Here is a 17791-nt window from a genome sequence, read left to right on the forward strand (position 1 = left end):
CTCTGGTGACTAGGTTTTACAGGAAACAGTCTGGTCTGTCCCGCCTTGTAAAGAGCCTTAGTCAAGTCCAGTTCAGGTTAACACTTGTATTTGCAGCCCTCCAACTCTTCTCCAAAGGATGTAAGTAAAGTTTGACTTAACTTTTTGAAGTCCACAAGTACCGGTACTTCCATTGTTTTTTTTCACATTCAAGTTCATACAAAAATTGATGTTTGTTAGTTCTGACCGCTGTTCCAAGTGTAGCACATAGAAGTTTCATATCAGAAGCTCTGACAAGTTGAAAAGAGTTAGAAAGACAAAATGCACTCCGCTACCCTCCATTGTTACTGTTGTTCATCAACTCACTAAGTGCATAAAACCTACTGACTGCAGCTTTCCATAGTGTGCATGTGTAGTTTCACACTGATCCTTTGTGTTTCTAAAGCCTCCACTCTGAGGCCCTCTTTACACGTGAACAATCTCTGGATATGTTAGTTTTTTTCAATATTGGTTCAGGCAATTAAATATAGCAGGGGGGAATACTTACATGGATATTCTGATGCTTTTTGGGTGGAGGTACTACAGTATCACAAGGATGGTCAGTAGTGAATGAAGGTGAAACAGATTTAGAAAGTTTATGTTTACAAGAGGTAAGAGGCTTCTTTTAGAGAGCGAGGGATTCTGGGAGTAGATGTTTATTTTTATGTTTATATTTTTGCCTTAAGCCCTCTGTTTGTTTACACTGTGGGAAAGCATTTTGACTAAAGCTGATTCGGTAAAGGAAATTAGTCTAATATATTTCTTTTTGTTTTCAGTCATTTCTATTTGTTCATGAAGACAAACATCTCTGTCATTTTTCAGGGCAATGCCTTATCTAGGCCTGTTGTGTTAAGTCATCAATAATGTTTTTGTCATTCATAATTTTTGGGGTTAGGTAATAATTCATAATTCATACAGTTCATAAAGTTAGTTGATAAGAGATCACTTCTCTCAGAGGAGGGAATGAAGTACTTTTAAAGCCAAAATATGTGCATCATACAAAAAGCCAAGAGCTTGCAATGGCCCAGGAAGGTTAGAGGAAGCTTATCTGCAGGAAATGTGCACGTGAACTGATGTTCTGTTATTTCCAGGACAGTGAGGATGTAATTTGAACCAGATATTCTAGCAAGACAAGTTTGGGGTTATTTTGCTCGGGACCTGTTAAAACACAGACTGACTGAGTGTGTATGTGAAAGTTATGAAACAAATATGTGGGTATGTAGGTTTTTGGAGATACATATGCACTGATTCTTCACAAAGAGGGAATTTGGCAATTTCTCTGTCCAGTTGACTATAATAAATTGATCCAAATATAAAGGGCTCACATACTGTATATACCAGGGCTAAGGGGTTAGAACAGGAGATGAAATACTTCAAGAAATCTTCTTCTTCTTTCGGCTTTTCCCTCTGCAGGGGTCGCCACAGTGAGTCATCCTCCTCCATCTCACTCTTTCCTCTGCATCCTCATCCTCATCCTTACTTCAAGAAGTAAAAGCAGAAATTTTGATTCCAAACCCGGCTGATAATTTCATTGCTTCCATGGAGTCACATTAGGTAAATGGTTAATCTTTCAATGTGTCCCAGGATGGATTTCTGTCCAGTTTAACAAAGAACTTAGACAAAAAAGTCCCAGACCATATAAGAATGTCTTCAAACCATCCTGAATATATTCACATTTTTCCTGGCGTGAAGAATGTGTGCTGGTGCTGGGTTTTGAACCTAGAGTCAAATTCATATCCATGCTGCCGATTTCTTACCCATAAGCTGCTATACTGTTTTCATACCCATCTGCTCACAACAGACTCATGTTCAGGCTGCTGTTTAACACACCGTATTATATTATTATTGTTTCGCATATATCTTAGATCCTTGTATACGGTTTTCTTTTTATAATTTATATTTTTGCCATTTTTTGGTGTAACTGGGACCTTGAGTACACAATTTTGTTCCACCTCATGTACCACATGTGAAGTGAATGACAATGAAGTCACATTGAACCTTGATATACCCGAGGAAGTACAAACTTCTTACCTGGTGACCAGCACAGCAGTATCTGATGAAGGAATGTCAAACCTCCCACCAGTGATCTGGTTGGGCCCAAGGTTCTGAGGCACCCTTAACTCCTGATGCTGCCAGCGGCAGAAGCTTTCCAGAGACCTTTGTCCATGATGACTCACAAACAAGTTTTCCTGATGACATAAAGACAAAGAAGCAGAACCTTATTTATTCCTATACTCTGAACCCTTCTCGTTTATTCACTTTATAACCTGAATAAACAAAGGAAAAATGTGATGCTACAGTTAAAATGGACTTTCTGGTATCAGAACTTGTCACAAACCCTAGGAGAAGACAGGGTGAAGGAGAGCCCTCCTGCCCTGAAGGGACATTGTGTATCGCTTCGGGATACACCATGGATTCTTGGGGCCAGTGGAAGATGGTGTGTCTCTGTGTATTGTCCGTTGAAGACGTAGAAGACGCATACATAATTGGATTTATGATAGCGGGATTTCTGCTTTTTGGAATCTGCGGGTTTTTGGCATATCGCAAATTCGGACGACGTCGACAGCGGATCTGGCAATTTTGAAGCTGCCTGTCATGTATGAAGGAACTTGGAGCACTTGGAGCACCCAGGCTAAGATGCTTTTCGAGCTAAGCCGTAAGCTGGACGCGATTTCTGAGAATCGCAGGCCACTTGCAGCTTCTGGAACTCGTTGGCGTGAAGGATTCGACCTTGGGGAAGGCTACAAGCAAGGCCCAGCAGAATGACCACAAAATTTGGCTGTTCGGATTCCACAATGAGAAGTACGAGCAGAAGGCAGATGTAAAAAAAAACTTAAGAAAAATCTGCCTGTCCCAAAACAATTGTTATCAAATCTGGCTTCCCTGCTTGGCCTTGAATAGACCAGCTATCTCAAATTTCTCCCAGAAGTTATGTGAATAATGATGCTCTGCTGCTCCTCCCCTCCTCCTACCTCCCTCTCCCGAGGACACCTGTGGGCCTCATTAGAACTGAACCACTGATAGACACTGTACCATCTTATCAGGACTATGGTACTTTCTGGCAGTGTCCACGGACAACTCACCGTCTTTGTTGACCTCATGCATAAATGTGTTATGATGTCATTGCATGTTCCTGTTTATGTTGCGAGGTCTTTTTTTGCAACTTTCACACTGTGCCCTGGCCAGGACATGGTATGATATATTGTTTTTTTTACCTCCTCCACTCTCTCATGTTCTATTTTCCTTATCTACTGTGTATGTCTGCATATAACAGGTCTATCTTGTAAATAAGTCCTCGAGGCTCAATGGGAACTAACCTGTGTAAATAAAGGTTGAATGAAAAAAAAATAAAGGCTCTGTTTTTCAGTTTTATGGAGGAATATTCTTCTTCGTCGGCACCTACTCATGTGGTGTATCTCAAGTGTCCATTTTGATTCCTATTTAGTTCTGTTTATACATGCTGCCTTTACAACATTCATTTTAATTGCTATGCTGACGACATCCAAATATTTTTATCTTTTAAATCAGAGTTCTCTGCCCCACTGCAGCATCTGTTTAACTGTTTAAAGGACGTTAAAACAGGCTATTTCAGAACTGTCTGGCCTTGAGTGGAAACAAGACTGAAGCTGTTTTATTTGGAAATCAGACTCCTGTGTGTGCTGAAATTCTCGGCCCTCGTGCTTTTCACTGTTCCTCCTCTGTCAAAAATCTTCGTGTTTTTAGACAGTTCTTTTAAACTCAATGAGCAAATACCCTCTGTTGTCAAAACCAGCTTTTATCAGTTACATCTAATATCCAAAGAAAAATCTTATGTTCTTCCTAAAGACCTCAAAACTCTTATCCACACCTTCATCACCACCAGACTGGACAACTGCAACTCTATATGTTGGATCAGAACAAACATTTCTCCATCGCCTGCAGTGAGTGCAGAACACTGCTGTCATATTTTAACAGGAACCAGATAGCAGGACCACATCAGTACTGTTTTAGCAGATTTACACTGAACTTCTGTTCATTTTCATATTGATTTTAATATTATTGTACTTAATTTTAAAGTTTTAAATGATTTTGCACCTAAAAAAAAAGCTTGTAAGCTCAGTCATTCAGGTAGATAACAACAAAAAAGGTTAAATCGTGTCATCTGGACCAGTTTCTTTAAGTGAGCAACGTTTCGTCCCCCATCCAGAGGACTTCCTCAGTCTACAGCCTGCCAACCAGATATGTCCCATAGGTAGCCTTCACTGCTATGTTTCAAGCCAACTCCTACTCAAAAGTAGACATTTAACACAAAACATACCCATCCAAATCAATCAATCATCATGTACAACAATCAAATGTTTTAGGCCAGATGGCCAACTTGTTACTCACAGAAACAGCCGGAGGACAATCAAGGCCTAAGTGGGGTTTGGTAGCTAGTTATTTACTGGATCTTTTCCACGTTTACAACCCAAAGCACTAGATTGTACAGTTGGATGCTTTTAGTGCAGCCAACAGCTAAATTAAAGGATAGAGGGGACCGAGATATTAATGTGGCAGCCCCCAGACTCTGGAACTCCACGCCCATCGATATTCATTCAGTCTGTACAGTCCTTTTAATCGCACCTAAAATCTCACTTTTTTACACTGTGTTACGACTGCTGTCGTAAATTGTGTGTGTGAGTGTGCAAAGCTCTAATTGTGCCAATTAGTGTGTAAGATTAACAGTCCTTAGATCGTTTAATTTTTATGAGTAATTTTATTTTGAAGGGGCACCGCTGGCTTCTGGTTCTAAAGTCAGAAAATTAATATTACTCAATCAGACTCAAGTTTAGTGCTCTAGTGAATTATTTTCGTATTAAATTCAAAAATGTCATATATAATAAAAACGCTTTGAGTCAAAGTACAATTTTGTGAGATTTATTATCAATTTTGGTGAATATAAGTGATCAAACGGTGAATACAGCTGCAGAATGAATGATGGCTTACTTTGACAACACAAGGTTATGGAGTTATCTTTTAAACTTTAATATGATAAAATTATGAGGTTCAAAAGCAGAGTAAATTATCATCTATAAAGTTAGCTAAATGAAGTGTTTTGGCTAGATGTGTTTTGTCAATTTAGGAGAACTTAATTCTAATTAATAATGATGAAATTTTTATAGTGGACAACTTCTTATCTGGGACATCAGACACCAGCAGAGAAAACCTGAGCAGCTTTTTCCTACCGATTGGAAGGTGGTCTGCAATTCAACCGCCCGGAGGGTCACCAGAACTCTTGAGATGAATTATAGTGTCGAAGGTGGGATTTCCCTCGCCACTGGAAATCAGCTGAAATCTAGAGTCGAAAGTTGGCTCCCGAGGGGGGTCGGTTGATGAGCTCCCGGAGGGCTGCGTTTTCTCCTTCTGGTGGCAAAGATCTTCTGGCAATAAATATCCACTTGTTTGACCTTACTTCTTCAAAAGCTTCTTCCAGACTGTTCTAAGCCAAATGTCAGGAAATAAACTTCTTTGACTTAGAGGCGTTACCATGTGATGGTCTAGCCAATCACGACAGAAGGGTGGACCTTCTTTCAAGTTACTGTTGAATTTAATAACCTTAATAAAAATATTAAATGGCTAATTTACTCTGCTTTGGTAAATTCTCAATATAACAGAATAATCAAACTTCTAAGCAGCTTTTTACTCATCCATAAATATTTTCATTAGATCTTATGCACACAGTTGTAACTTCTGAACACCAGTTTCATAGCACTTCCTTTATGCATGATTACTGAGTATTGAGCTTAGAAAGTAAATAAACTTAGCCATTTTTACAGCAAAACTTTCAATTGTGTTCAGGAGAACTCAGACATTTAACTTGTTAAAGAAATGATTTCTACCGTGAGATGGAAAGAAGAGTCCTTGAAAAACAATGGGGTCTTTCTCACACTCTAAAACTGGAGGATGAATCCTCCCTTTTCGGAAGAGATAAGCGTATGTTTTAGATGTTATATTTCACAGGTCAGATGGAAAAGTTCTCATACAAAAGGGCCTTTCAGCTTTGCTGAAATCTGAATACCAGGTGTGCAATTAATTACAATAACAGGTTTTATGTTATTCATCTTATATGATAACGTGGTTCCTTACTGTACAGCTTTGTGAATGGAGAGTCAGTCTTACTTCCAAAGTATCAAAAGAATAACAGTTAATGATAGAAAAACCTTGATGTGTCCCTACAAGTGTCCAGGTGCGCAGCTGGAGGAAGACACTGCTGAATGGAGCTGTGATTGGCTGTCTGCCTGGAGGTGCTGCATAAGAGGAGCTGAGTTGGAGATGACAACGGCTCAAGAAACTGGTCCAGATGAAATGATTTAACCTTGTTTGTGTTCTCTACCTGGATGATTGAGCCTACAAATCTTTTTCCATTTACTCTGCGTGTCCCAACCTGCCACAGCTGAACTGCTGTCCGTCGTTTACAGAAATTAGTATAGTCTTGTAAGGAGTTCTTGTAGGGGTGAGCTGCCATTTTAGTTGAGCTTTTTCTCCTGTTTTTGTTAGTTTAGGACAGGTAAGAAACCTGTATTTTTGTTACTTTTGATTTGTTAGGTAAGTGACAAAAATAGGAATAAAAATAGTCCATTTTGTTTGTTATTTTGGCCTGAGGCTCACCCTGCTGAAGTCTGGTAAGACTCCTTTGTAAATATCAATTCTGATATTTACTATATTCTAATATTCAATATCATTCATTCACCTTGTAAATAAACAGTTAAGCTTTTCATCTGACTCCGTGGCTGCTTGAGGTGTGCAGAGGGTGGAAACGCCCACAACCTGGCGCAACAAGCAATTTGCCGGTTGTAACGACTGGTTTTTAATTCAAGTTTGCTTTGAGTTCCATCAAAACCTCTTAGGTTAGTTTGTTCTTGTACTTTTTATTATACTTATGTTTTTTAATGTTTGATCTTTTATTTGTTTTATTGCTAGATTTCCTGTTTGTGAAGCACTTTAGTCAACGTTGTTATTTCCAAAGTGTTTATAAATCAAACTGAGAAATAAAATTGACACTGTCAAATAGTATTTTTTGTTGTTCTGTATTATGTACAGTTGTGTTCTGTCATCTTGTTCTGTTTTTTTCTGTGTTTTGTTATATATTTTGCATTCTGTTTGTTTTGTTGAAGTATTGCAGAAACCCCCCAAATGTTACATTAAGTGGAGAGAGTGAGACTTACAGGACGCTTGTGAAGCAGCAGCAGCTTAGTAACTTGTATGTTGATCCGGACTCCCAGACTCTTATGCTGAAACAGGTTGTTAACCTAAATAAAGCAGAACAAGGTGAGCAGTTTTACCCTACAAACCTACAGCAATAAATATGATTGTAAATACATCATCATCGTCATCCATTGAAATCATCCAGACAGTCTGCTGAAGACGAGCAGGATTTAGAATTTTCATCTTCATTCCTGAAAGAGTGACTGCTGGCCTGCAGATGAGTGTAAACCACAGAGTCTTGGCCTGATGATGTTGATCATCTGCTGGGCCATCCTTTTGGCCAGTGGCTGTTCACTGTAGTTTCCCCGATGTAAGACTCATATTTTTGGATTTGAACGCCACTGGGATTTCATGTTTAGAAAAAAAATGTTTCAGTTTCTCTGAAACTCCTGCAACATACAGAATGACCACTGGTCTGGGTTCCTCCTTTTTACCTGATGGCTGACTGGAGTCCTGTCTGGGTTTCTTCTCTGCTTTCAGGAAGGTCCAGTTAGAGGGGATGCTGTCTGCTCTGTGGTACAGAGTCTTGATGACTCCTAACTTGTGCTCCAGAGGGTGATGGGAGTCAAACTGCAAATACTGGTCTGTGTGGGTGGGTGTGCACTGCAGTACACATCAGTTTGCAAATGTCCTCCATCAGAGACTGAGACCTCAGAGTCCAAGAAAGCCAACCTGCCATTATTACATCTTCACGTGTGAACTTTATATAGTTATCCACAGAGTTGATGTGATCAATGAAATGTTGGACTTCCTGAGATTTAATTTTAACCCAGGTGTCATCAACATACCTGAACCACTACCAACTGGTGGTATCCTTGAAAAGGATGCCAAGGTTCTCTTTTCTACCTCCTCCATGTACAGGTTGGCAACAAAAAAAGAAACTGGAGACCCCATAGCACACCCATGTTTCTGCCTATAATATTGTGCCCCCCCCCCCTCCCCCCCATATGTGAAGTAGGTTGACTGCAAGCACAAAAAGTTAAAAGTATGAGCATGTACAGCACTCAATACTTGGTTGGAACTCCTTTTGCCTGGATTATTGCAGCAATGCAGCATGGCATGGAATCGATAAGTCTGTGGCACTGCTCAGGTGTTACGAGAGCCCAGGTTGCTCTGATAGTGACCTTCAGCTCTTCTGAATTGTTGGGTCTGGCGTATCGCATCTTCCTCTTCACAATACTACATAGGTTTTCTATGGGGATACGGTCAGGAGTGTTTGGTGGACAATTAAGAACAGGGATACCATGGTCCTTAAACCAGGTACTGGTAGATTTACACTGTGTGCAAGTGCAAAGTCCTGTTGGAAAATTAAATCTAATGTATACATCAGGATACATATAACTGTGTGTGTGTGTATGTCCTACCATGTTCATGACAGTAAGCAGGAACCTCTGAGCCCCTTCAGCTCCATGGAACTGCACCATATCAGAGTCTGCCACCACCACAGTCTCCACAGTGTATGTTTGGTCCAAGTTCAGGACGTCTCTCTTCATGCGACTCTTGTGGATGGAGCTCTTCTTCTTTTGTTTCTCTTCCACAAACAGACAGTCACAAGAATAAAACCCCTCCCAGCTGAAGGGAACAACCCCCATCAGTTCTCATAAAATAGACAATGCTGAGCTGCACTCACACCAATCTTACCTTTACACTTTCCTAAACATTTGGGCAGACCAAGCTGACTGAAGTCTAAACTCTCCAGAATCACAACTGACTAGTCCAACAACAGCAAACTGAGACAGAATCAGCCCTAGCCACGTACGCTCCATGCCACCTCCTACAAGAACAAACGGACCCATAACAAACAGCCCAGTGCTGGCAATGCTTGAAGTACCTCAGATGAAAAAACATCAGTGAGACACCCCCCCCCCCCCCCCCTCCTTTTTAAACAGTTGGAGCATAACATGGTCTGACCTTCAGGGTGAATCTGATGGGAAGATTGTAAGCTGTCTGAAATGGTCTCCACCTGTCAATAACCTTTCTCTCTGTAAAACGATAGACTAGATGACCTTTGACTCTTTTTGTTGTGTGAATAATTTAAAGTTTTTGTTCTTAATCAATTGTCTGCTCTTTCTGTACTGAAAAATACAATTTTGTTGGATTTATTACCAGCTTGCTTCCAGCCCATTTAAGAATTTGGATACAACTGAAAACCAGGTTCTACAGGTCTCTTTCTTCCTCACTGACCTTGAATAAGTCCACAGTAAACCGGAGGGTCAGTGTTTTGTCCAGAGTTGGTCTTGGCCCAGCTTTGGTGTGGAACCAGGCGGTGCTTCAGTCCAGAAAATGGTGTTGATGGGTTCTGTTGATCCACTGGCTGGATTAACCAGAAGTCCTGACCCATCTGAATGTGTCCATTCTGTAGAGACAAGAACAGGATGAGAGTGCATCTAAGAACAGGAAGAGACTGAAAAAGAGTAAATAGAAACAAGTACACAGTTGTTAATTTAGTATAATGTGCTGCACCTGCTAGACAAAAAGACTGAAAGATTATTTGGAGGAAACAGTGTATGTCCAGCAGTTTTCACCTAAAAACACAGACTTTAACTCTAAAAACTGTTCTTGTAGAACCAATTTCCAGTCTGTGAGGGTGACACATAGTTTACTTTAAGATTAGGTTTAAGTTTATCCGTTTTGATAAATATTACATTTAGGGTCAGCTTGGGTTTCCTGAATTATCCCTTAGATCTACTGCTATAGGCTTAGACTGCTGGAGGACAATAGGCCACATTTCCTCTCTGCTCCTGTCTTTACTTGCTCTACTCTACATGTTTGTATTTGTAATTATTTCTATCCTTAACATGTGTTTTTTGTTTTTCCATCAATAGAAAGTACAACTGGACCTATCATTCTATGTGTTTCTACTTCCTGTCCTCTCAAACCCCAGCCAGTCGAAGCAGATGGCCACTCGTCCTGAACCGGATTCTGCTGGAGGTTTATTCCTGTTAAGGAGTTTTTCCTTTCCACTGTCTCCTTTGTGCTTGCTCAGGATTGGAGACTGTGATGAAGATTCAATGTAATCTGCTAACTTCCTTAGATAGAGAACTTTTACTAATTGGCTTTTATAATTTATATGAAAGCTGTTGTACAGCACACCGAGATGACTTCTGTTGTGATTTGGCACTATATAAATAAACTTAATTGAAAATGAATTTAAGAGTTCATGTGATGCTGGGGAAACATGCGTGTTGGTTGGGTTTCAGATCAATGCAATTCAATCCATTCAGTTTGTTCAATCAAACTAAATTGGAAGCATCTGCATATTAGCTGCTTGTTTCGAATACCATGAACATTTGTGTCCAAAAACACAAGAATGATTTACCAAACCACCACAGGTGCTCAGTGATGCCACAGAGTCCATCTGGTTGATGATGAAGCCAGAGTAAAAGCAATGTTGGTTCATAGTTAAATGTTTGACCACCACACTTTGGTTCCTGAACCTCTCCTCCACAACAATGTTCTTTGGAAAAACTGCAACGTCCCGTGTTAGATTTAGATACAGATTGTGTCCAAATGCAGGCAGTAAAACGATGATGTAGTCTGGTTTGGAATGTCCATGATAAGGCAGCAACTTGTCCATCTCCTGTAAGGACAGCAGCCAGGGAATCACCTCCTCTGCCTCCAGCTCAGCCTGGGCTGTGGGTACAAATACAATTAATTAAAAGGTCTGCATTTTGATGAAAACAAGTCACACTGAACTGCATTTACACTGAAGCAAATCTCACGGGTCTACATTTGAATACAGACAAATCACAGTGAGATCTACAGTCATTTTATTTTTTGTTCTTTCAGTTGCTCCCCTCTGCAGGGGTCGCCAGTGAACAAATCTGCATAAAAGATTTAGAAATGTATACATGTATACATATACACACACACAGATGTAACCTATGTGTGTGTATGTTTATATAGATATACAGTATACTGTCTTTACTTGTGCTACTCCACCCATTTGTATTTGTAATTATTTCTATCTTAACATGTTTTTGGTCTTCCCTCCAGAAAGTACACCTGGACCAGTCATTCTACGTTTGTCTGTTTCTACTTCCTGTTCTCTTAAATCCCAGCTGGTTGAAGCAGATGGCCGCTCGTCCTGAGCTTGGTTCTGCTGGGGGTTTCTTCTTGTTGAAAGGGAGTTTTTCCTTGCCACTGTTGCCTTTGTGTTTGCTCAGGATGGGGGAGTGTGACAAAGTGAAGATTCAACACAATCTGCTGGCTTCCTTAGATATGCAACATTCAATAATTGGCTTTTATAATTTATGTGAATGTTCCTGTAAAGTGCCCTGAGACAACTTTGTTGTGAATTGGCGCTATATAAATAAACTGAATTGAACTTCTGTTGGGACTTGGAGCTAAAGAAAAAAGCTGAATTGAATGTGTGTTACACATTATGTAATATGTAATACACATTAAAAATCAGAATGTTTACAGCTGACTAATCTGGTTAAATAAATAAAGGTCAAATAAAACTGTGAAGTCACATTACTAAGCAAATTTTAAAGTTCATTTTTTATGAATTAAACCTTTGATAAATAAAAATGTGCAGCCTCCGCCCACAGTTTTGGCTGTGTTTATGTTGATCTTTTAAATCTACTTGAAATTTTTTTAAATAATATTTTATAATAACCTTTATTACACCAAACAAATCCCACTGAAATTACAGAGGTTTGTTGCAAGCTCCTCCTGGACATGAAAACAGCCAAGCTAGCATATTTTTGGACTGTGAGAAGAAACCAGAATACCTGGAGAAAACCCACGAGAACATGCAAACTTTGACCAAGGTCAAAGATGGAGATTTAACCCAGGACCATCTAACTGTGAGGTAACAGCTCTAACTGTGCTGACAAATCCAAGTGTAATAAAATTACAGAAAAAACATCATAACAGGTTAAATATGTTACCAAAACACTTTTAGTTCATATCCTGTGGTCCCCGTCAGCTGAATGGATATCTTGTTTTTAACACAAATACAAGTAAAAGGTTATTGAAGAGGTTTTATCTGTACACCAGTAAAATGTAGTATCACACCTATCATTAACTGGGTTTATTATCAAAATATTTAACACGTTAGCTGTGATAAAATAAGAACTCAAATTTTCAGATGATTAAAATAATAATTTAAAAACAATTTGCACAAAAATATTCATTAAAACTAAGTTTATTCAAAACAAAATAATAAGTTAGGTTCTATTAAATTCAACAGCAGGGTGGCGTTTCTGATGAAGGACTGAATGACTCCCCCTGGAGTCCAGGTCCTGATGTCAGTGGTGGAACAGGTCTACGATTGGCTGATGGAGAGTCTGAGCCTCGCTGCAGTCCAAGTCCACATCAGGTGTGCACCCCCACATAGACACTATCTGGGCCATGTTCAAGGCTTCTTCTGCAGATATGGCTTTTATAAGATGTAGCCTGAAAGTCATTGATTCCTGTCACATCGACACTCAGACACCTGACACCTGACACCAGCGGTGATGGAGTCCATGAAGCTGAAGATTGAGGCCTTCAGGGTTTGGCTGTCTGAAGTAGCTGACAGATACCAGGTAGCCAGAAGAACTGCGGATTTTGTAGATGCAAAGAACTCTGGTATAGGAGGAATTTGGGAAGGCCATTGAGAAGGACTTTCAGTTGGCCTCAAAGAGGTTTGGGCAAATCGTTCAGCGACTAAGAAAAGGAAAGCAGGCACAGCTGTGGAGAGGACAGGGTCTGGTTTGGCAACCTCAGGGTCTCATCTCCAATTTATGTTGTTAATGTGGTTCTGTTGGCGTCTTCAGACCATGATCTTCAGCGTGCAGTGCACTGGGGAGGTTCTTGGACGAGTGTGAAGCAGCTGAGATAAGAGTCAGTTTCTGGAAGTCTGGAAGACCGTTGAGGAGAGTGGGGGTCTGGGTTTCTCTCCTGGACCTGCTGCCTCTGCACCCCAAATACAGATAAGAGGTAGAAGATGAAGACAGAGAAATGCTTTTATGAATTTCAAGTGACCTAAAAGTAGACCTGTCACAATAAATCAATTAATCACATGATAAATGAAAATTATCTACATCTTTTTCATTTATCGGTTTTATTGTTTCTTCATCTCTCTCACTCTTTTTACTGAAGACACTGGATGACATAAGGCTCAACTCCGGTGCTCTTCACTGACCCCTCCCTTTCTCTTTAAAATCCATTTTAACCTTCCAAAATCACGTTTTTGGATCGTTAAAAGCTGCCAAGTTGAGAAGCTAAGCTATGAGCTAACTAACAGGCTAAGCTCGGGGAAAAAACCTCCGTCTTGTCAAAGCTCCAAAATTCACGGTTGAAACCTGTGCCTTCATGTAAAAAGTTGTTTTTCTCTGCAAAAAGAAGCTGAGAACTTGTTAACTGATTTTTTTATTAAAAGCTTTGTGTGAAAAACGCTATGCTAAGGAGCTCAAAACACACAGAGCGTCCGCCATTTCGAGCACCGAAAAACAGGAAAGAGAGACAGCCAGTGTTGCCAGGTGAGAAATGTAGGATTATTGTGCTATCCATCCATTATCTTTACCAGTTTATTCCATTTTGGGTAACGGGGGTCACTGGTGCCCATGTTCAGCAATCACTGTGCGAGGGGCGGGGTACACCCTGGACAGGTCACAAGTCCATCACAGGGCAGATTATTGTGCTAGAGACATAAAATGATCGTATTTTGAGGGAAATGATTGTACACCCGTCATAACCAGAATAACAAATCTACTGATGCACTATAGTAGTGATAGGTCCACTTCCAGACCAGCTCTGCTTCTTCTTCTTTTCTTTTTCTCACTCATGGGGCGGGCGCAGCGGACTATTCAGCCAATCATGGCCGTTGTTCTGAGGCAAACGCATACACGTCACTCGTAAGTCACATTTAGAAAAGCACGATTGGCTGGAATTTCCAGCCAATCGTGCAACTGTTTGTGGACACAGATGCCTTCAGGGTTCACAAAAAAATTCTGACAGGCTGATGACAACTGATTACAACCACACATTCACGGAATGGTCAAATTATCGTATATTTGGCCTTTTTGGGGATTATTGATCATACAAAGGGCAAAATTGTTGTACAAATACGATAATTATCGTACACCTGGCAACACTGGAGACAGCCCGTGTCAAGAGGCCTCCCTCCCATTTTGCTTAAAGAAACACACTGCTCACTCCCTCACTATCCATCCTTCGGTTCAAGCAGTCTTATACTGCCATCCAGTGGTCGAAAAAATGTACTACACACAAAACAAATTAATCAACATTTCTTCTTAAATTTGACAATAATTATGAATTATTGTCAAATTTCAAACAATATTATCGTTTATCGCAATAATTTCTGAGACAATTAATCGCTCAGCAAAATTTGTTTTCCTGACAGGCCTACCTAAAAGAAGAAATGTGAAGTCTGAAATACAGTTTTTGTCTAAATGAAGTCATATTCATAAATACTACGGCCTTAACTACCGGTACTCAAAGAACTTGGTTTTCTAACCATTTCTCAGGTTGGATGCGATGTGTACAACACAAGGTACTTTGTCTAGCTATTTAATGGGCCCTACTGATGTGTCACAAAGCTCAGTTTTAGGATCCACTCTTTTTACATTTTATATAAAGTTATGCAGGTTGACTGCCTTGGGCTTACTACTGGAGGACAAATTGACCTAATTTCCTTAAATGATTTGCTAAAATTTAATAGTTTTAATTTAATAGTATTTCTATCTTAACATGTGATTCTTGACCTGCCATTATGTATCTGTCATCGTTTCCTGTTCCTCTCAAACCCAGCCAGTCGAAGCAGATGGCCGCTTGTCCTCAGCCTGGTTCTGCAAAAGGTTTCTTCCTCACAAGGGAGTTTTTCCTTTCCACTGTTGTCCTCATGCTTGCTCAAAAGGAGAGTTCTGCAATGGAGTTAAACTCAAAACAGTCTGCTCTTCTGATAATTAGTGTTAACTTATTATTTTTATATATGAATGTTTCTGTTCAGTGCTCTGAGGCAACTTCTGTCGTGACTTGGTGCTATACAAATAAACTGAAATGAACTAAAACATTCCTGACGCCTCCATGCATCTCTATGCTGTCGATACAATTGTTAATTGCCAAGCTAACACAGTTGCTAAGGTTTTCCAGCTTCTACAGTCTGTATTTGACATCATTCAGTCAGACTTGTTACGTCTCAAACTGGTGCTAAATGCTGATAAAACCAAAGGGGTGTTTTAAAAACAGAAAGTTTACTACCACCTTCCTACAGGCTATTGATTATGGTGACATTATTTACATGAATGCCCCTGCCAGTTCCTTGCAGATGTTGGATGCTGTCTACCATGGCGCGCTAAGATTCAGATGCAACTACCGTACCTATCACTGCACTCTGCACTCATTGGTCAGTAGTCATCATTATCTCCATGTAGGGTCTCACACTGGTACATCTTCATCAATAAATCATTCCTTGTTCTGCTGCCAACTAATATCTCCTCCCACTTGTCACGTCGTCAGTGCAGTTACAGCGTGTGCTCTCAAGCCTTCATTACCTGCAGCGTTCCTTCAGTGCAGACTGAATATGGAAAAAGGCCTTTTCTTACTCTGCTCCTGTAAGGCCTTGCAACAAGATCTGAAGCTGTCCACTTTGATTTCTTTAAGGGGTTTTAAACATTTGATAAGGTAACTAGAAAAATCTAAGCAAATTTATGTTCTTGTTTTGAGCATTTTACCTTGTTTTATATGGCACTTTGATTTTTGTTTTTGTTTTGACAACACAATTATTTTTAGTTTATTGTTGTTTATTGTACTCTACATGTTGTCTATCTAAAAACAGGTCTCTCTTGAAAATGTGTCCTTGTGACTCAATGAGATCTGTATAAATAAAGGTTAAAAAAACATTTAAACTGGATAAACGTAGACTTACAGCTGGTTGTGGGTCCAGTTTAGAACTATTTATAAAATGTAGTTAGAACCAGGTTTTTTTTCTTACCTGGGTTTGGACACTTTTTAAAGAACTGATTCTGACCAAACAGCAGTCTTCAGCTCCAACAAGTCCGATTCTGACAGGTTGACCCTCCCAATATGGCGGTAACAGTGACGTATGAACCGGCATCCAGAACCACTTCCTGTTAAAGGTCGCCTGTTACCGCGGGCACGGATTGAAGCAGAACATCGGACAAACAGACGAGTTCGAGCTTTTTTCATGCTCAGAACCAAACCGAGCAGCAACACAGCGTGAAAGTCACTTACCTGGTCAAAGCTTTTTTTCCGTGACGGAAACAACACCAAAATGCAACAATTCATCTTAGAAATTATATATATTTCAGAAAGAAAAAAGTTTCCGTTAAGCTGAGAAATCAAAGCCGAACTCACCCGGCGGCCCTCCGGTGCACAGGAGAGAGAGGAGCAGGCAGGCAACATGGCGGACAAACATAGTAAAACCGCCAGGTCGGAACAGGTTTTACTGTCAAACAAACTTATTAACCTCACACCGAACCGAAGCACCGGCCGGGATAACTTTTCTAGACGTAAGGGGAAAAAAAAAAAAAAAATCTTCTTCTGTAGTTTGTCAGTTGGCAGAAAACTGAAAGTGTGCTTTACCGCCACCAACTGGTATGGAGTGTGCTTTATCATGGTTTACAGTATAAATTATATAATCATCCATCCATTATCTTTTACTGCTTCTTCCATTTTGGGTCACAGGGGTCACTGGTGCCCATGTCCAGCTGTCACTGTGCGAGGAGCGGGGTACACCCTGGACAGGTCTCCAGTCCATCACAGGGACACATAGAGACAAACGAGACAAACAACCATTCACTCTCTCACTCACACCTAGGGACAATTTAGAGTTACCAATCAGTTTAACAGGCATGCTTCTGGTCTGTGGGAGGAAACTGGAGTAACTGGAGAAAACCCACGCATGCACGGAGAGAACATGCAAGCTCCACCCAGAGAGGCCCCCAGACTGGGATTTGAACCGGGGACCTGCTCGCTGAGAGGCAGCAGCTCTACCAGTTGCGCCACTGTGCTGCCCACTATGTAATCAAATTTTATTAATCAGTTTTGATTTAAAAAATTGAATTATAATTTGCATGTTTGGTCCCTAAGTTATTTTTTTGTATATCTAATGTATTATGTTGAACTTTAAAAAAATATATATTTTAAATCCCTCATATATCTTCTTTCATGGTCATATTTTAGACATTCCAGTAAAACATGTAGTTTAATTTTCTTTGCAGTGATCACATTTCCTGTATTGTGCTTCTGAAAAAGTGTAAAACTGAGTCCTGTATGTCCAAATCTTAGTCTTGTTATTAATTTTTCCTACTTTCTGCTCCTTCTTCCAGTTCTCATCTACAGAACCTTTTTGATTAAAAATGCAACTTCCTTTTCTTTCTTCATCCCACCTTTTCTGCCATTCTTTCTTCAGTTTTTCGCTTGATTATACTTCTCATCCCTGATTTACTTAGCCTATATACTGAGAAGTTAATATGATTTTGAGTTGTCTTATTTGCCATATTATCTGCCATCTCCTTGTATGCGCTGGTACCCAGAAAAATGTTACCATTAAACCCATCCTTTGTGTTCTAAAAAT

The 17791-nt window shown here is 40.0% G+C and overlaps 1 protein-coding gene across 1 annotated transcript in view; it reads right to left on the reverse strand.

Annotated features, from left to right (window-relative positions):
- The window catches only part of adamts17 (ADAM metallopeptidase with thrombospondin type 1 motif, 17), a 73263-nt gene extending 56633 nt beyond the window's left edge, over positions 1–16630 (reverse strand). The window contains exons 1-6 of the mRNA XM_037693361.1: positions 16570–16630; positions 10562–10875; positions 9427–9598; positions 8607–8773; positions 7203–7286; positions 2050–2207 (exon numbers count right to left, since the gene is read on the reverse strand). Of these exons, the coding sequence (XP_037549289.1) occupies positions 2050–2207; positions 7203–7286; positions 8607–8773; positions 9427–9598; positions 10562–10875; positions 16570–16630 (956 nt within the window). The remainder of the gene's footprint in view (positions 1–2049; positions 2208–7202; positions 7287–8606; positions 8774–9426; positions 9599–10561; positions 10876–16569) is intronic.
- Positions 16631–17791: the final 1161 nt, after the last annotated feature.

The sequence above is a fragment of the Nematolebias whitei genome, chromosome 2 (assembly GCF_014905685.2).
Source record: "Nematolebias whitei isolate Nwh7 chromosome 2, NemWhi1, whole genome shotgun sequence".
NCBI classification, from domain to species: Eukaryota; Metazoa; Chordata; class Actinopteri; order Cyprinodontiformes; family Rivulidae; genus Nematolebias; species Nematolebias whitei.